The sequence below is a fragment of the Mauremys mutica genome, chromosome 4, assembly GCF_020497125.1.
Source record: "Mauremys mutica isolate MM-2020 ecotype Southern chromosome 4, ASM2049712v1, whole genome shotgun sequence".
Lineage (NCBI taxonomy): Eukaryota > Metazoa > Chordata > Testudines > Geoemydidae > Mauremys > Mauremys mutica.
Window position 1 is genome coordinate 144818556 of NC_059075.1, and position 19941 is coordinate 144838496.

Genomic DNA, 19941 nt, shown 5'->3' on the forward strand with positions numbered 1-19941 from the left:
TTGCCCAACTTTCAAAAATCTTTGCTTTGAAGAACAGGAATATTCTAGTAAGGCTTCTTAAGCAATGAGTGCTTATCACAATGTATTGCTATCTTGATGTTATTTGCCTGGGAAATCTTTAGTTATTTTGATCAAGCTTGTCATGGAGAAACAGTGATAGCTCTGCTAAATGGAAATATTTATTCTCCACTAAATATACAAGTAACCCTAAATGATGGCTCTATTAGTCATTGCTTCTTACTTTATAGAACTCCAGAATTAGTATAGTCCAACAAAGAGCTTATGTAATTCAAGGTTCAAAGATGTGCAGGAAGTATCTTCAGAATAACCCAGTAGGTTTTCCCACAAACCACTCAGGGTACATTTACACTGCAGCTAGGCAGGGTGATTCCCAGAGTAGGCAGGCAGACTCCTACAAGCTCTGCTCAAACTAGAACACTAAAAATAGCAGTGCAGACATTGCAGTACTGGGTGGCTAGTCCAAACCATCACCAAGTCACCCCAGTTTGCCAGCCAATGTCCACTATTTTTAGCATGTTAGCTGGACCTGAGCTAGTACATGTCTGTCTACCCAAACAGGGAATTACACCTCCCAGCTGCAGTGCAGACTTACATGAACATGTACCTTTTGGGGGCATTACAGATTAATAGAACTATTAGACCTAGGCATTAAGTGTATCTAAAAGTGCTGAAAATATAAGCTTCATTTTTCCAAATTCAAATCTCATGTATGGATGTATTGCAACATCATGTTTGCTTTTTTGACTGCCACTGCACACTACGTGGACTTCTTCAGAGAACTATCCACAATGAATCCAAGATCTTTTTCCTGATTAGTTGTAGCTAAATTAGTCCCCATCATATTGTATGTATAGTTGAGGTTATTTTTCCCCCAATGTGAATTACTTTACATTTATCCACATTAAAATTTCATTTGCTATTTTGTTGTCCAATCACTTAGTTTTGTGAGATCTTTTTGAAGTTCTTCACAGTCTGCTTTGGTCTTAACTATCTTGAGCAGTTGAGTATCAGTAGACAAGTTCTCATAAGTAACTCTACAATAAATTAGTGCAGATACAATGGGAAGAAAGCATATGAATCAATATATTTATACTTTGAACTTACAATGGATGTAATTAAGAATAATTGTAAAAGGGCAACATCACAATACTCTACCATACATACTCTGTACACATTAAGTCCATCTGCCACAGGAGTCTGAACTCACTATTTACTCTCAATGATCGATATTCTCAAGTATATACACTTCAATATCCAAACACAGAAGGAATAATGGTACATTTATTCAGTTAAATTCAGGTTAAGATCTCTAGTAGTACTTTTTATATTAACTACTATTAGGAAAATAAGACACTGAACAGTAAAGTTGTAATTAGATACCCATTTCTCCAGGGAGAGAAAAGCCTTCCTTTCCCCTTAAATATTGTGATTTATCAACAGAAGCTAAAGCCCACAGAGACTAACTCCAAAGAGCCCTAACACCACCATACCCCACCCCACCCCCGTTGACAAAATATGGTGGTAAGAAAACTTTATAGATGGTTGTTACTGACGCAGAATCCACTATTGCTGGGGAAAGCGTTGTTCAGCTACGTAATTTTGAAGTGATGCTGCGACAAGTGGTCTAAAGGTAATTGTGCCACTACAGTCCTTTATTTTAAGTCTCTTTAAATAAGATCACGTATCTGGTTTGAAACTGACTTTCCTGGCATATACTGCCCACGCACCAGTTAAAGGACTGAATATTAGAACGAGAGAGCAGGCTCTTTAATCTTACACCTCCTAGTTCGCTTCCACCAGGCCAAGCAACAGGCAAGTTAAGAGCTACGTCCCCCCGTGTCGGAGCTCTAAAGGGAGGCTGCCGAGGTGGAATACGGGCGGCCTCTGTAGCTACCTGTTTGTCTCTTATCAGACTCGCAGAGCTGCGGGCGAAGACACTTCACAGACCTGGTGCATCACCCGTGGTGCTTCACAAACAAGCGCCAAGCGCGGTTCCCACCGACAGGAGCAGCTGAGCCAAGCTCTGCCCGGGCGGTTTCACACGCTCGCTCAACCAGGCTTCTGGGTGAAGGCACGGCCGGGGGGGTTGACAGCCCCATTGGCACCTCATACCTCCGTCCGCCCCGAGGGCGCCCCCCCCGAACGCCCCCAGCCCCTCATGCCGGAGGCAGCCGAGCCCCTGACCCTCGCCCGCCGCCTCACCTCGCTTGCTGGGCCGCCCAACTGCCCCGTCCCCGGTGCTCCCCCGCTTCCCCTTGTGCGGCTTGGCCCCGGCAGGCTGGCCGGGCTCGGAGTCCCCAGCGGGGCGGTGGCGGTGGTGATGGTGCCGCTCCTGCTGCAGAGGTCCCTGCGGTAGGCTGAGGGGAGAGAAGGTGAAGACCCCCGCGGCTGCGGGCGGGGGCAGGCCGGGCAGGGCGGCCGGGGGCATTGGCTCCGCCGGGCTGGGCCCCACCAGGAGCGGCTGGCTCAGCCTGGCCCGCTTGCCGCCGACAGCCTCGCCAGCTAGTCCCCGCCGCCTCCTGCCGCCACCCCGGGGCCGGCCGGGTCGGTCCCCCGAGGGTAGCGGGGGTGACTCCTCTGGGCCCCGGGATACGGCGCGCACCGCAGCGACCTGCGCAGCCATTTCACAGTCTCCCTCACACACATTTAAATGGCCCGAGCGCCAGCAGCCAACGCGCAGGCGCCGCGTGATGTCTCATGGGAACTGTAGTTCCAGCTGCAACATCGGGCCCCCAAGTCCTAATCTCCAAGCGCATGCGTAAACGCAGAGCCTGCTGGGGAAATTGTTTGTATTGGGCTTCCAGGAGAGGGAAGCGTGCGGCGAGTCACGCAGGCTGACCCAGTCACGTGGGCTCCTGGGGAGCCCAACGGTCATAACGGCCCAAACCCCGGAAAGTGGTGAGGCGCGTGCCCCGCCCACACAGCTGTGATGTAGTCCTGGCCCCAGAGTATCCGCTCCCCTTCAGAGCCGGCCCGCCTTGGCCCCGCCTATTCCTCCGGCCTGGCCTCCGCGCCTCCAACCCCACCCCTTCCCCTCAGGCCTAGCCCAGCCCGCCCTCCTCGGAACCGCCCGGCCCGTCCGTCCATCTATCCCTCTCCCAGCCAGCCCCACCCCCCACTGGCGCGAGCCCGAGGGGCGCTGCGCTCCGAGCAACCCCCCCCCCCCTCAAGGGCCAGGCCCGTTCCAGTCAATGGAGGTGACAGTGAAGCAGGGGGCGGGGGAACGGGTCCAGCGCGCTTTGAACGAAGCTGAGCTGCAGGGCGACGCGGTGCGTGCACCCAGTGCTGGCCGGGGACAGGCGTGTCCAAGGACCCGTCAGACCGCCAGGGGTTGGAGTTGATCCCCGGTTCCGTTTGTGGTCTGGTGATCGCTGAACGGGCGGCAGCCCCGTGCGTGCAGCCTGAGGACACTGGCGGCTCTTCAGTCGAGGGGGTTCCAGCTCTCCTCACGCCGTGATTCCCTTCGCCTGAGCTTGCCCGTGGCGCCCCTGCCAGTTTAATGCAAAAACCGCCTCTGGCCTTTAGCTTGAGTCCCCAGCTTAAACTTGCAGAAACTATTTTATTTACCCAAACGAATAGCTCAAAGACTGATATACTAGGTCACCAGCCGGCTGTTCAGTGAATCGCTAGAGGGGGCTCAAGAGTTTCCGCACATTAGAAAAGGCTTTAATCTAATTTAAATTACTGGAAGTGCACCGAGGAAACCAAGAGACGAGCAGAACACCCACACGTTTATCTTACCCAGTGCAACCACACAGCTGCTTAAGAGGGAAAAAAAAGGTGTTTATTTGATGCTATACACAATCTTTCTCTGCTACTCAAAATAATAAATGTGCCTTGAGCCCCACTGTGCTATGTATGCCTTACAGGTGCTGCTACCCACACACAGCCGCAAAGCAGAATACAGAGTATTGTAGAGATGCAGATCAGTTACAGTACCTTATTTGGGCCAGAGCCTGCTGAGTCTGGCAAGTCTACTGTAACTTTGTCAAGGCATTTTAATTGTATTGTAAACTCACCGGGATAGAAACTCCCCCTTTGTCTCTCATACGGTGGTAAGCATGCTAGCAGCATTTAAAATCACAAAGTGGTGATTATCTCACGTATGTACATGAGTCTGTTATGTTATGAAGAGCATGGGAATCCAGAACATAGTCAAAAGAGAACAGATAGTTTCCTGCCCTGTCAGTCTAACTTTGTGCCTCAGCTGGTTAAAACATACAAGAAATGTTGTTTTGGCCATATCACCCTACTCTTTGCATCCCTCCACTGGCTCCCCTCTCTCTATCACACAACAGCTTCTTGTATGCACTTTCAGGATTATTCAAAGTCTATCCCCACCCTACCTATCATCTCTACTACTACTACTGAGGTGTTGATTCCTGCCTCCCAGTGATGCCAGCCTCCATTGCCTTGTCTACGTGTTAAATTTTAAAGCAAGCATCTTTGTGCTTACTTCCATGTTGCCCTTTGTGCTTGGGAGGAGCTCTCTAAACTAGCTATCTCATAATCCTCTCCTTTGCCATCATGTCTGTTAAAGACTTGACAGCTATTAGGCCCATTATGCTGACCAATACTGTTTCCTTGTACTCCCTCATTTGTCTGTATCCAGCTGTTGTCTCTTGTATTAGATTAGGGCATCTTTCATCATTGGGGGCAGGAACCATATTACTGTCTTGTGCTTGTACTGTGTCTAGCAGTGCACCATGGGGTCCTGGTCCATGACTAGGGATCCTAGGCACTAAAATAATAAAAATAACTTATATGGGAATAAGAGGAATGGTTCTATCCTTTGAACACAAATGAAAAGTGAAGATTTGATTTTCTGTAAGGGCCTGTCTACATTACAGCAAAAATGAAGGGATACAATTACAAAACTCTGAATATTTGTAAAATGGATGGGACTTAATTTGGTTGTATAAGCAGGCTAAAGCCTTGCAATGTCCATGACTATGTGTAACTAATTTAATTGACTCAGTTGTGTTTGTGATACAAATGAGCCCTTAATCTGTTCAGTTACTCCCATTTTTGCTTTCATGTAGATGGCACTCCCTATCCATATGCCTTTAATACTAGTAACGGGAGTCTAGCTATTGACACTTCGATAAACATAAAATTATACTTTCTTTTTTATTTATATAGTGCCGGCAATGGTGCAAGGCACTCTAAAGATAAGCATGCAATATTCAGTGCTCTTGAAACTCGTAAAAAAATATATAGAAAAAATAGTATGCTAGATAAATAAACTTTATTTTGTATAGCATCTTTCATACACATAAAATGCTTCACAGATTCAATACTCCATTCACTGAGATTGTGTCTGACTTCTAGTTATTACTTTGTCAATATTTTTAAAATTAAAAGGCTTGCTGTCAATTTAATTTGTCTGATTTGATATCAGATCATTTTTGTCTTAAGGCTACTCTACTTTACACAGGGGGTCAAGCAGGCCCCAGCTGTCCCAAAATTAGAAGAGCACAAAGAGGTCTTGCACCCTTCTTTGCTCCACTCCCTTCCATGCTTGCCCCAAACTTAAGCCTGGTCTACACTAGGCGTTTAAACCGGTTTTAGGAGCGTAAAACCGATTTAACGCCACACCCGTCCACACTGAGAGGCCCTTTATATCGGTATAAAGGGCTCTTTAAACCGGTTTCTGTACTCCTCCCTAACGAGAGGAATAGCGCTAATATCGGTATTACCATATCGGATTAGGGTTAGTGTGGCCGCAGATCGACGGTATTGGCCTCCGGGCGGTATCCCACAGTGCACCACTGACCGCTCTGGACAGCAATCTGAATTCAGATGCAGTGTCCAGGTAGACAGGAAAAGCCCCGTGAACTTCTGAATATTTCCTGTTTGCCCAGCGTGGAGCTCCGATCAGCACAGGTGGCGATGCAGTTAAAAATCAAAATAAAGAAAGAGCTCCCGCATGGACCATGCGGATGTGATTGCTGTAAGGGCAGGCAAATCTGTTCTATCAGCGCTCCGTTACAGAAGACGAAATTCAAAATCATTTTTTAAAAATCTCCAGACAGACGCCATAGCAGGGACTCAGCGCACTGCTGCGTGACAAGCGTAACGGAAAGCCAATGGACGCTCATGGACTGGAGGACTCCAGCTATCCCACAGTTCCTGCAGTCTCCAAAAAGTATTTGCATTCTTGGCTGAGCTCCAAATGCTTCTAGGGTCAAACACAGTGTCCGCGGTGGGTCAGGGCATAGCTCGGCAATCTACGCACCCCCCCACCCACCCCCAGAAGTGAAAGGGAAAACAATCCTCTCTTGACTCTTTTACATGTCACCCTATCTTTACTGAATGCTGCAGATAGATGCGATGCTGCAGCTCTCAACGCCAATATCCTTGCTCCCCCCCCCGCCATGGGTGGCTGATGGTACAAAACGACTGGTACCCGTCCTCATCATCAGCCTATTGGCACATGGGGCAGTGCAAAAGGACTGGTAACCATGCCGACTAGCATCGGTAAGGTCAATCAAGGGCGCCTGGTCCTAATTTTTCCTGGTAGATGGTACAGTATGGCTGATAACCATCGTCATCATAGCAACAGGGGGCTGAGCTCCATCAGCCCCCACCCTTCATGTGTAAAGAAAAGATTCAATTGCCCCTGGACTAGCAGAGGGATGCTGGGCTCCTCTCCTCCACACTCCTTACTGTCCTGTCTGGACTATCATAGCAGCTGGAGGCTGCCTTCCACTCATTTCTCACTAACAAGTCACTGTGTCTTCTTCCTGCATTCTTTATTACTTCATCACACAAGTGGGGGACAATGCTACGGTAGCCCAGGAAGGCTGGGGGAAGAACGGAATCAACAGGTGGGGTTGTTGCAGGAGCACCCCCTGTGAATAGCATACAGCTCATAATTTCTGCTGGATCTGACACAGAGCAGCTGTGCTCTCTGGTTCTATGATACAGTGGTTCTCTAGTACACTTGCCCAAATTCTAGACAGGACTGATTCTATTTTTAGATACCAAAAAGGAGGGATTGACTCAGGGAGTCATTCCCAATTTTGGCTTTTGCGCTCCTGGCTAAGAGCAGCCAGGGGCACTTATGACAGCAACAGATGGTGCAGTGCAAAAGGACTGGTAACCATGATCATCTTTTTACCAATTTATGGATTGGTAGATGGTACAGTACGGCAGGTAACCATCTCTGCTGTCATGCAAAAGCAAAAGCATGCTGCTGTGTAGCGCTGCTGAATCGCCTCTGTCAGCGGCATCTAGTACACATACGGTGACAGTGACAAAAGGCAAAACAGGCTCCATGATTGCCATGCTATGGCATCTGCCAGGGCAATCCAGGGAAAAAAGCCGTGAAATGCTTGTCTGCCGTTGCTTTCCCAGAGGAAGGAGTGACTGACGACATTTACCCAGAACCACCCGCGACAATGATTTTTGCCCCATCAGGCACTGGGATCTCAACCCGGAAATTCCAAGGGGCGGGGGAGGCTGCGGGAACTATGGGATAGCTACGGAATAGCTACCCACAGTGCAACGCTCCAGAAGTCGATGCTAGCCTCGGACCGTGGACGCACACCACCGATTTAATGTGTTTAGTGTGGCCGCGCGCACTCGATTTTATACAATCTGTTTTACAAAACCGGTTTATGCAAATTCGGAATAGTCCCGTAGTGTAGACGTACCCACCACTTACATCCAAACTGCCTGTGGTTGTAGCATACCCTTTCAGCTGGTAAAGGGCAAGCTCTTCCCTGTGACAAGTGTAAAGGTGCAGAACAAAGGGATACAATTTAATTCAGTGGCATTAGCACTTTGGAGATAATGAGGGAATACAGTGTGCTGATCATAAATTAGCACATTGTTTCAGTAATTTTTGCTACCTTAGAAAATAGTTGATTTTGGAGAAAAAAAATGCTACAGGTACTTTTAGGGCTGTATATCCAGCATTTGATCCACAAAGCAACTTGATGTCAACGAGTTCTGTATATTCTGTTATTCATCACTGGGTTTTGCTGTGGACCAGAGACTGGATATGTGGCCCTAAAATACCTGCAGTATTTGTTGCCAAAAATCAGCTTTTTTTTTTCTAGGAGAGAGCAAAACATATTAATCTGACCCCATTTATTAGCAAGAAAACAAGCTTTCTGATTTATGGGGAAAAAATGTTCAGGTTGGGGATTTAACTGCCAACTGTCAGCATGGAACTTTGTGTTGCATTGTTTAGGCAAGTTACAGACACCTTAAAATGTGCAGCATGAAAGCCCAAACTAAGATACACGTACATTTTGCTTGATGTGGAATTTTTTCAGTAGATTATGCAGTGTTTACACATGCAAGTTTGGTTCCTATATGAACAGTCAGCATCTTAGTCTTCCTTTTTGGTTGGAAACTTAGAAAGACAAATTATCTGATTAATTCAAATGAAAATAATCATAATGTTAATCAAATCATTAAGAAAATAGATGAGTTCTAAAATCTGAGAGCCTGATTCTCACTTAGAACCTGAATCTACAAACACTTAAGCACATGCATATCTTTAATTATGATTACACATATGAGTAAAGTTATGCATGTGCTTAAGTGATGGGAGCATCATTTTGCAGTGGTGTCATTTGGTTGACTTAATTGGGACTTACTACTGTGACAGGAGAATCAGGTCCGTTGTCATATAATAAATAAACTGTAAAGAAACTATACAAATTCTCCAAAAAATTTTATCCTGTTTTCAGAAACAATTTTATAAGAAAAAAAGTTTTCCCTGAAATGTTTTTAGTTTACATTAACTGGAAGGGTCAAGCAGCTTATGTGCATTTGTGCATCCCTCTTTATACAAAAAAACATTTAGGAGAGCTTGTATGCTATTCTCTGGTTGTGGACTTTATACAGCAAAGATAATTTTTAGTGCTAATGTTCTGATAGCAATTCTGTAATGTGAAGAGCATGTGCAACATGTCAGAGGGATATGGCAAATCTGCAGTATTGGAAACCACATGCATCTGTAAAGTTGAATTAAATATTCCAAGATGGTGGAGGATTTCTTGGTCCTTTAGGTTTTGAAAATCGATTTGTAAAGCCTGGGAGCAAAAACAAAATATTACAAGAACACAGTAAATACACTACCTATATTTTATACATTGCTCATATAATTCCATAAGAGATCTGTTTCTGAAGAGATTTGGGCTTTTATACAATATGCGGTATATTACTTTAGTCATGTTAATTGAATTTATGATATTAAACAAAGAATTATAATGTTTATATAAGACGACTCCTGCTACGCACATGTAGTTATATTAAGGCACCTCATAAGCTAGAAACCGTGTCAGGGTTTGACTTCATAAAGACTGTGGTAATATTAAGTTTACTCAGCACTAGTACTGTCAGGTCAATGATCTAATTTAATACGCTGTGTTCAACAGCATCCAATACTGGGTGCTTTTGAAGCATAAATGCATGTAATTGTGCTATATTATACTGTGGAAGGATGTTTCTTTCTGATCTCAGCTTGGGATCAGCATATGAGACATCACAATTGATAGCTCTTAATTTTAGTCTAGCTAGTGAGACTGAGGATGCCATTTTCATATGAATGTTCAAATTCTTTTTCAGTCTTGAAAATCGATGTGGTTTTAAATAATATCCTGCACTTGTGAGATCCACAGATTAGCTGTAGCAACTCTTATCCTACAAATAATAGAATACAATTGTATTGTATAAGGATGTCTGCTAGCAAACAGGATAATTAAAACAAGCATATTAAGAGCATATCAATAGGATTATGCCAAACATCCTGTTGCTTTTGCTGGTCCATGAGTTACATGATATTAGGCAACAGCCACTCTCATTAGCCTTTCAATGTGGAAGAGTTAAATTGTATCTTCTGTTGTCTCTTTTGCCACATTTACCTTGTGCAACATTTTGCCACAGAGCAGCCAAATGTTCATTGTATGTGCACCCTGTGTGTTGATGCACAAGTAATATTTATGTTACAGGGTTTCTGGTCTGTCTAATTTTATCTTTATATAAGGCATAAGTAGTTTATGAATAAATTATATATATATATTAAAAATAAACTATTTTAAAATTATTAAGTTATAAGGTCACTTCAGCTGTAAACAAATCCATAGTCTTAATTTTTATGCATCTGCATGTGCCATAAAATTACACAGACCACCAGGCAATTGCTGCAGGGCCTGGTAAAAAGTGTTTGCAGTCATAATTAAGGCACATATTAAAATTATTTTTGCATCATACACTTACGGACCCATTTGGTGATTTATGTCACTCTCCTTGCCCTAGCTAGTAGCTGGACTCTATAGCTCTATCTAGTCTTTTAAAAGTTTTTGTAGTTAACATATAAAAAAGTCCAAATAGAAAGGAATGATGTGAAGAACATACCGAAGCTCAGGAAAGAGCTGGAGTGGTTTGACTGGGCAGATTCTGGTGGTTTTGCCAGCGAAGATGGGCTACAGATACCTGGAAACATATAAGAAAACTTTAGCAGTGGGTGGCCACTTTAACTGCCTAAAAACGTTAGATATCAGAGACAAATAAACACCTCCTCACTTCCTGTGAGGGGAGGCTATATGCAGATTGTTACTTTAACACGAGAGGTAATCTCCCTAGCAAACAAGCTTTATGGGCACGCATGAATAATTAAGATGTCATAGTACAATACACTGGGCATCTTGTTTGCTCAAAGTCCGTTTGAAATTTTAAGCAATCCAAGTTTTAAAATAAGTCGTTTTAATTTCAGAGACTCAGCATGGAGTTAAAGTGACCATACAGTCTTAGTGAGAAATTCCTTATTAATGTACAAAACACAGGAGGGAGTTGCATTGCATGCAAGATCCAAGACAGAGGCAAATGTGACAGTATGCCATCTTTGCTTTTCCTTACTCCCACCCAGTCATGGGGCCAATTTAGCCTGTGGCATAATCTACTGCAGCCTTGAGTTTTCTCTAATTTGCATCCACTACAATAGTCTCCCAGGCTGGTATGCCATCTCGTAAAGGCCAAAGTACCTCAGCATTCAGGCCACCACCCCAATATGCTTCCTACTCTGGAGCTAGAATGGGGGAATGACATAGAACTGAATACTCTGGTTGTATGCCACTTTGGAATACCACTGTGCTGGAGGAAATCCACAACCAATTTGTTAAGGCAGTTTTCCACCTGCTTTGTGCTACTAGAGTGATGGAAAGCAAATGGAATAGGGACCAGGATCTGGCCTAGGAGTGCCCATCATAATGGGATAACAGAGCATGTGAATGTCACACTGTCTTGGCAGCTGCAGTTAGAGAACTGTCCATCATAACTAGTGCTCAGTAAGAGAATATCCCTGTGAATGTGGAACCTGATCTTGCAGAACCTTACTTACACAAGATGTCATACTGTTTTTTATAGGATTACTTTTGGAGGAATAGTGTAGGATCAGACCCTACACCATTCCTCCAAATGGTAGCAAATGAACTGACAATATAAATACTAATAATACTCTTAATTCTGCTACAGGTAAATGCTTTGCTATTACATTAAATCAACACATTTGTTTCACAATATGTTTTTGGCTGTGACTAATTTAAAAGTAGATGGATCAGATGTTAGGATGCCTGCAGTTTTAGGTAACACTTTTTATATGACAGCACCTCAGAATGCATGGGAAAGGCTGGGCAAAACAAGCCAAAAGCATGATTAGTTTCTATGCACAGGAACTGGGATGGCAGGCCAATGCAGATTTCATATACACTAGCAACCTTGATCTTGAGTGAGCCCATTAGCATTAATGGCTACATTGAGACATATAGATATTTAATTCATTCAGTCTCTTAAGTGCTTTGAGATGTCCTAAAGAAAGGTATTAGAGAAAAGAAACAGATTATTCATCCAGTCAGCTGGTGAGTACCCTCTGCTCCAAGCAAGAGCAATAGGAGTGAAGGAGCCTCAGCATCTTGCCGGTTCAGGTCTTAAAAGAGTAACAGATCTGTTTGCTACATTACATACACCCCACCAGACAGACAGCCTTGCTGATGATCAAGAGACTTACTCTTTTTCATGTTTCGTAAAATTTTCAAGCTCTGTAAAAAAAAAAAATTGAAATTAAAGATTCTGTTGTTGAGAGAACTATTTGCATCAAGCTGGAGATCAGTGCCTACTGCTAACAACCATGCAAAACAGTATGCATATATCATGTCACAAGTGCAGAATCCTGCAGTTTCCTTTGTTTGCTGGCTTTTCTCAGCCAAAATGAAAACTTCCCAGAGTGGTACAGTTAGTGCTGTTCAAGCTATACTTTTCTCAATAACTCTTCCCTGCAGCAGACACATTGAAAGGCTAAATGAGGGCATTCCCTAGAGTAGCACCTGAGATGGGGATTGTTGGGAGTGGAGTCTGTCCCTTAACTGGGAGTTGAGGCCCTAGGTAAGCAGCTTTTCTGAGAAGAGTTGGCATGGTACATGGAAAACTGATCGCAGTTAGGCAGCCAGTTACATAGCTTGACAGAGATTGCTTTTGTTCCTGTTGTGCAACTGTGAATCTTTTCTTCTTTCCTGCAGCTCTGTTTGCAGTGTCACCACAGAATATACTGCCTAAATGCATTCTCTTGCCATAAATACAAGAAGTCTCAAACCCAGGCCTCTTTTCTCCTGTCATCTACATGAGGTAAGTGATAAGAAAATAGCAGCTGCTGCAGCTAGAAAGCTTGAGCTGTCTTTCCTCCCCTTTTTCTCTCTCAGATATCTTTACCTTACTCCTCCTGAAGCATTTCACAGACTCTTTTGATGACTCTTCAGAAGCTTTATTTCCCGACTCCCCAGGGTTGCTAGTGGAAGTCCTCACAGTAGGCTGCAGACCTCGGGAAACAACACACAGCAAAACATTTCCAGAAGCTCACGTGCACATCCTCCTGCTTCATTTCTAAGCATTCTGTGTGTTATATTTACAGTCTCTTTATGCAATTCTTGAAATTGGTGTTTTTAATTATTTTTTTTGCCATTTTGTTTGTAATCTGCCGAGCAAGTCTCCTACTTGCAATTTTTTTTACATCCATTATATTCTCCTAAGGAAGTAGTGGAACCACCATCATGTGGGATATTTAAAGGTAGACCAAGGATATACTGTGAAATACAACTAGCAAGGAGTGGGGGACAGGGAATGATTAGAGAGGAACTCCAAGTCTCTTCCATCTCTGGTTTCTGGAATCCTCTTTATTCAGTTAGCTACAGGTTTTTCAGAGAGGAGATTTTATTTGCTTGGAAACCTGGTCTTGTTTCCTTCAGTTAATCCTTTAACTGAAATTATTGTGCTAAATCTCTATTACAAGTGAAGAAGACATTGCTACTTACTCTCCTCATCTGCAAGAAAGAATGACTCAGGGGTTCTTTCCGGAAGTGGAGGAGGGGAGGAAGAGCGATCCCGGTGTTTCTCTGAGATATCAAGCGTGACACAAGCAAGGGAAACAAAACAATACAGTTTATTAGCATTTTAAAATCCTTTGTGATACTGTCAGACTGGTCAATTTGGGTATGACCCATAACAACTTAAGAGGCATTGAAATGTAATCAAGACAAGGTACTTGTATGTGAATTTCAAAGAGATGTACTAGACATGGGGTTCTCAAACTGGGGGTCGGGACCCCTTAGGGGGTCACAAGGCTATTACATGGGGGGGTCGCAAGCTGTGAGCCTCCACCCCATACCCCGCTTTGCCTCCAGCATTTATAATGGTGTTAAATATATTAAAAAGTGTTTTTAATTTATAAAGGGGGTTGTGGTCAGAGGCTTGCTATGTGAAAGGGGTCACCAGTACAAAAGTTTGAGAACCACAGTACTAGACCAGCAATCATTAACCTATTTATTTGTAGTCATAGAAATCAAGGATAGATGCTAAGTGTATTTGTCTGTGTTTATCTGTATCTTCATAGAAATTTAACAATATAACCAGATTAGTTTGTAGATGCTAATTCCCTTTCATGTCTTAATTGCACTATATTTGGCATGCAGATGGTTCAGTAAACCTTAAGATCAAAGATGCAAGATGATGCAGGAAACTAATACTATTTACATTGTCTTCAGCTTAACTATCTAAGCTATAATTAATTACTGGCTAATTGTCTTATGTGAATGAATGCAACTGGTTTGCCATTATAAATGCTTAGGAAATAAATTAGTTTCAGAGCAAAAGTCTGCACTGGCTATTCTTCATTGGGGAAGGTCTTGCTGTGAGGAGGCTTATCGGCTTGCTAGAGAACTATAAAGGAAGCTTCAGGCCTGATCCTTTTCATCTCAGTTCTGCTTAAACTTTAACAGGGAAGGTTTAAGCCGTAAAACAGGTTTCCAGGGAATTCTCATGGAAGAGCTTCAGCAGATGCTACACCTGGATTGCCTGCCTATTGAATTATAACCTTTTAAATTTATTCCAGAAAGACTTTTACAAATAAGTAGTCTCACCTTCTCTGCTATGCAACTGACCTAAGGACTTTACACACACATTTGTATGTATATTGATCTTTTAACCTTTTGCATCTCTTTTCTTTTTATTATGAAGCCTTTAGTTTTAGTTACAAAAAGGTTGGCATCAGCATGATTATTAGGTAAGATCTGAGACTCTCATTGATCTGGGAATTAAGTCTAGTCCTTTGGAACTGGTGAACCTCACATAATGGTGAATCAGGTTTTCAGTAACCACTCACTCACTATATTAGACTTATCTGTCTGGATGGAAGTCAAGGGCTAGAATGCTTAAAAGGACTGTATTTGGCTTCTTGGTGACCAGTGTGGTATTACAGAAACTGTTTTGTTACCGGATTGGTGAATCTAATTATAGAATAAACCACCAGTTTTGATGATTGTGTGCCCTTATTCCTTGCAGTCTGCCTTGAATGTAGCTTTCTCAGTGTGGCTCATCCAGCCCAGTTTCCATATCAGCTTGCTGAGCTGGATTGGGCTGACATTCCCTATGGTGACCACAGTAATGCAATCAGTATAAATCTACAATCCTTCCCAAGAGAACATGCAAGTGCTACAAGTGCCCATTCCCAAGAGAATGGCAGAGAATGTTCCCAAGGCAATAAACAGTCTGAGGGTATGGCTACACTGGCGATTTGCAGCGCTGGAAAGCCTCCACCAGCGCTGCAATTAGTAAGTGGCCACACCTGCAGGGCACTTCCAGCGCTGCAACTCCCTGGCTGCAGCGCTGGCCGTACACCTCACGCAGCATGGGGAATAAGGATTCCAGCGCTGGTGCTGCAGCGCTGGTCATCAAGTGTGGCCACACACCAGCGCTGTGATTGGCCTCCAGGGTATAAGGTGTATCCCAGAATGCTTTTATAAATTACTCTCTTTGTTTTGTTATGCAGCCTCTCTTTGTTTTGTTGTGAACGAGCGCCGTTGCCGCTTATCTAAAAAACAAACAGAGCTCCTGTTTGCTGTGATCAATCTGTACCTGGCTGTAAACAATCAAATGAGAGGCAGGCAGGGAGCGAATGAAACAGCGGGGAGTCGTGTTGGCTGCAGGCTGTTTGCAATTAAGAGTTAAGACTAAGGGGTTGGAAAAATGTTCTGATTTTTCAAGGCAGGAAGCTAAACACACAGTGTTGGCTCCAAAAATCCCCTCTCTCTCTCCCCTCGCTCCCTGTCACACTAGACCCCACTCCACCCCCCTCTTTTGAAAAGCACGTTGCGGCCACTTGAATGCTGGGATAGCTGCCCATAATGCATCACTCCCAACAGCGCTGCTAATGCTGCAAATGTGGCCACACACCAGTGCTGCTCCTACACAGCTGGATGACCAGCGCTGCAAACTACCAGCGCTGCAAACCGTAAGTGTAGCCATACCCTGAGAAGGAAACAATGACAACTTGTTTGCCTGATAAGACTGAAAGAAACATTAGCACAAAAGGATACCAGATGATTCAGGGACTGATTAGGACATATAAAAACTAGCACTATCATGGTTGATGCACTAGTTCGTCTGTGTACAACAAAGCTGATCCTCTCAGCATGGAGCCTAGGGACTTTAACAAAGTGCAGTTCGGTACAGTTACAGTACACTACTGAGTTTACTACCAAACAGACAGGTATCTCAACGGACTCAGTGAAGCAACGTCAAGATAAACTGTACCTGATCTGGAGCTCTGGAGCTTCACACTCTGGAAATAAACAGAAAGGGAAGATACTTGAAATTCCAAAAGCCAAATGCGAATCTTTATGTTGTGAGCAAGTAGGCAATGAACAGGAAGTGATGTTACAAGCACTGAAACACCCACATACATACACCAGCTACTAATGTAATGGAAGATGAGTTCTACACTTCTTATATTCTTGTTATTAACTGAATCTGTGTTTCAGAGGAAGGATGATTTTGTGATTAAGACACTGGCTGGGGAGTTCAATTCATCATTCTTCTGCAGTCTCCCTGTGTGACCCTAGGCAAGTCACTAACTCTGTCGGTCTCTGTTCCTCATCTCTAAAATGGGGGCAACAATATTTTCCCATCTCATATGGGAACTGAGAGAATAAATTCATTCATGTTTGGGAGGGACTCAAGCCTTGTCTACACTTCAAACTTAGGTTGACATAGCTATAGCACTTGGGTGGGAAAAATCCGCATGCCCGAGCACCATAGCTATGCAGACCTAACCCCCAGTGTAGATGCAGCGAGGTCGATGGAAGAATGCTTCCATTGACATAGCTACCGTTGCACGGAGAGATGGAATTCCTACAGCAATGGAAAAAACTCTTCTGCCTCTGTAGCACCCGTGCCTCAGATGCTACTGTGAAGGGGACCCATGGGTGGTAGCTGGAGCCCCACCTTCAGGGAGGCTAGCCCCTGGCTCTGACCCTTCCACCCCTCCCCCTGCGGCCAGAGCCCTGAGACTCCTGACCTCCTCTGTGGACAGGGAAACCCACACACATTGGCCGGGGAAACCCGAGGTTGGTCGAAGCCCCGAGGCCTCCCCCACACCTGCCTGGAGGTGCCCGGGCCAGCTGCAGCTGCTCCGCGCCTCCCCTCCCCAGACCCCAAGCCATCCAGGGAAAAGCATCTCTTCCCGAAGACGCTTTTGATATGACCCATGCAGGTTCCAGGGTGGCTGAGGAGGTGGTATTTGCTACTCAACTTCCTGGGTTCATCAGAGAGTCCAGGGAGATTACTGATGAACCCGAGAAACTTAATAGCACATACCGCCTCCTCAGCCGCCCCAGAATCTTTATTATGCACGGGGCATAATAAAGCAAAAACTTTGCTGCCAAAGCCTGCAACCAGGGGTCTGGTGGCCACAGCAGTCTCCCCAGGCCTATTATACCCACCACCTTTGAGGGGACCCCATAAATACCAAGACAGATGTAAAACTGGCGGCTCAGGTCACTTATGGTAATTAAATAACCACTTTTCACAAGGGGGTTAATTAATAGTACAGCCCTAGTCAAATGTCATCACATTCCACCTTCCTAAATTCCCCCTGCAGTTTCAGAGAAGTTATTCTTCACTTGGCTACTATGCCACCCCAGAATTAGCTGCATTTCAGGAGTGAGTTAGTGACACCCATGTAGACACTTGAGGTGTGTGTTTATCTCAAGTTAGCTAACTCAAGATTAAGTCCTAGTGAAGATTAGGGAAATTGGTTGTTTTAACACAAGTTAACAGGTTAAAGTAAATCCTAGGCTCCCCAGTTGTCTTTACCTTGACTTGTGAACTCACGTGAAAACTACAAGCTACTTCACCTTGTGTTATCTAACTCGAATTAAAAACACACCTTTTTCCCTAGTGAAGATGTACTCTTATAGAGCACTTTGGGATCCTGCAGGAAGAATGGTGCTGTCTAAATGAACACTGTTATTTTTAATAGGATAGGCAGGTTCATCATTATTTATGCTTGTAATACAAAAGGGCAATCTCCAAATATTTGTTAGTAACTAAGTTTCCTCATTTCCTTATATTCCTTGTTTGCCACTTCACATCTATTGCATTACAGGATGCTGCTAGGTATATTTTTAAACATCTTCCTATGTTAGCTACATTAATATAGGATCCCAGTTCATTGCTTTCATTCTGATGGGATGGCAACACAGTGACTGAGTGACTCATGTCTCCCTCTGCACTATTTCCTGTCCCCATCCCCAGTGAAACTCTGGAATGTATTTTGGCTCTTATGGTTGTAGACATTAGTGTGGGGGCTAGTGGCACTTCTGTTTTCTCTTAAACCACATTGGCTACTACCCTAATAGTCTGTCTTGACAGCCTCAACTGAGATCACTTCTGAAGGTTGAACTCTGAATCTGAAATCTGCAGGAGTTTAAGAAAAGCACATGCCATCCAGACTGGTGTATTTCTTGCAGAAGCAGGGAGCATTACATGGGGATCTGCATAGCAAAATTGCAGGAGAAGAGATAAAAATATCACTTTAGTTACCTTACTTGGCCTCAGTCTTACTGAGTCATCAAATAGCTTTGGCTGAGACACCCCACTCCACTCTGAAGAGGTTCCAATGTTTATATTTCTTGGTACAGGTTGGTGGTTTGATGTTGCCAGTGGAGGTTGACCTGGAAATAATTAAATACAAGAGAGATTTTTTTCACTTCCTGGGTAGCCCAAGTAATTCATTGTTGGATGCTGTGATTCAAGCATTGAGCAAATCATCAGAACTGTCACCTCAGCACTTCTTAAATTACCACTTCAATATTTGCACTTACCAGTTTCATTGGCCACAATAAAGGACTCTGGGGTTCGCTCAGGCAGAGGGGGAGGAACATCATCGTCTGGGTCTGGAGAAGCTTCTAATTAAATAGACATGGATAGTTATTTGGATTTCTTTGGACAGTCCTATCCTTACCACAGTACACAGCTAAAAAGGGTCCCTACAAAATTGTGCAGCCTTGAGAACTGACTCACCCAAGTCATTTAGTCCACATCAAACATCTAATATAAACCGATTGTTGACAATCCATCTTCCACCAAGAAAAAAAATCATCCTCATTTTCCCAGGCTGTGAGGGATACCCCCATAAGCAATCCACAGAGCTTGAAACCCATCCATCTGGAGCCCTGGCTGCTGTTATCCAACCAGGCACCATAGATTGTGATCAAAATCTTCTGAAACTTTATTTTTAAAAATCTAGGTATATTCCAATATGATTTCCACTTGCTCTAGAAAATTATAAAACTGTGTGCCTGCTTCCACCTGTGTCAGCAGCAGAAAACCCATTGTGGAGCAGGATCAGTTCCTATGCATGTTAACCTGCATAAACTTAAAATTAACATTGTTACTACTAGGTGGCAGTTGTGTTGGTAGTTACTCCAACCTAAACTCCAGGATAACACCTTCAGTCAGGGATTAGGGGTCTGAAATCCCACAGAAAGCTTGAGAATTTCCAATGATGGAGGGACCTCAGAGCACTTTTGACATTTGGGTCCTAAAGAGCCTGAATGGAGCAAAGATGGTTTTAGTTTTAGTTTTTATACCACACCTACAGCAATTCCAAAGTAACTGACAAATATTGCACTGATACCATTGACTTGGACATGAAGAGAACAATCCTGTACCCAGTGAAGTAAACTTTATGTGGGCAGAATGTAACTTTGCAGGCTTAAGTTCAGCCAGGACACCAAGAGTGAAATCCTGGCCCTATTTATCTCAGTGGGAGTTTTGCCGCTGACTACAATAGAGCCAGTATTTCCCCCAGGGTTCCAATCCAGGACTCTTTCAGAAAGAGCTATGGAATCTTTAAATAACTGAGGGAAGGGATCCTTAGTGGAGTCCCTAAAACCACTTCCTACAGTTCCCTTGGTTTTCTGTGGAGTGATCCAATCCAAGTATTAACCAAACCCAACCTTGGTTATCTTATATCTGCCGAGGTCACAGCCTGAGGTAACGTGGTAGCATAGAGCAGAAGTACTAGCAGGATTCTGATGGTCATGCTACCCCAGAAAATTATGGCAATTTCTATGG

General features: G+C 44.0%; 2 protein-coding genes across 4 annotated transcripts in view; both read right to left on the reverse strand.

Moving 5' to 3' along the window:
* Positions 1–2918, reverse strand: part of RSBN1 (round spermatid basic protein 1) — a 50741-nt gene extending 47823 nt beyond the window's left edge. Inside the window, exon 1 of one of the 2 annotated variants that reach the window (XM_045013212.1) lies at positions 2224–2918. In XM_045013212.1, the coding sequence (XP_044869147.1) occupies positions 2224–2644 (421 nt within the window). In that variant the 5' untranslated portion in view covers positions 2645–2918. Of the gene's footprint in view, positions 1–1748; positions 2000–2223 lie in introns of those variants that run through there. The other variant, XM_045013213.1, reaches the window with a different exon arrangement.
* Positions 2919–7581: 4663 nt separating this feature from the next.
* The window catches only part of PTPN22 (protein tyrosine phosphatase non-receptor type 22), a 31717-nt gene continuing 19357 nt past the window's right edge, over positions 7582–19941 (reverse strand). For both annotated transcript variants that reach the window (XM_045013205.1, XM_045013206.1), the window contains 8 exons: positions 18687–18770; positions 18406–18536; positions 16117–16144; positions 13341–13421; positions 12742–12848; positions 12044–12074; positions 10396–10473; positions 7582–9071 (listed from right to left, as the gene is read on the reverse strand). In XM_045013205.1, coding sequence (XP_044869140.1) covers positions 9007–9071; positions 10396–10473; positions 12044–12074; positions 12742–12848; positions 13341–13421; positions 16117–16144; positions 18406–18536; positions 18687–18770 — 605 coding nt within the window. In that variant the 3' untranslated portion in view covers positions 7582–9006. The remainder of the gene's footprint in view (positions 9072–10395; positions 10474–12043; positions 12075–12741; positions 12849–13340; positions 13422–16116; positions 16145–18405; positions 18537–18686; positions 18771–19941) is intronic.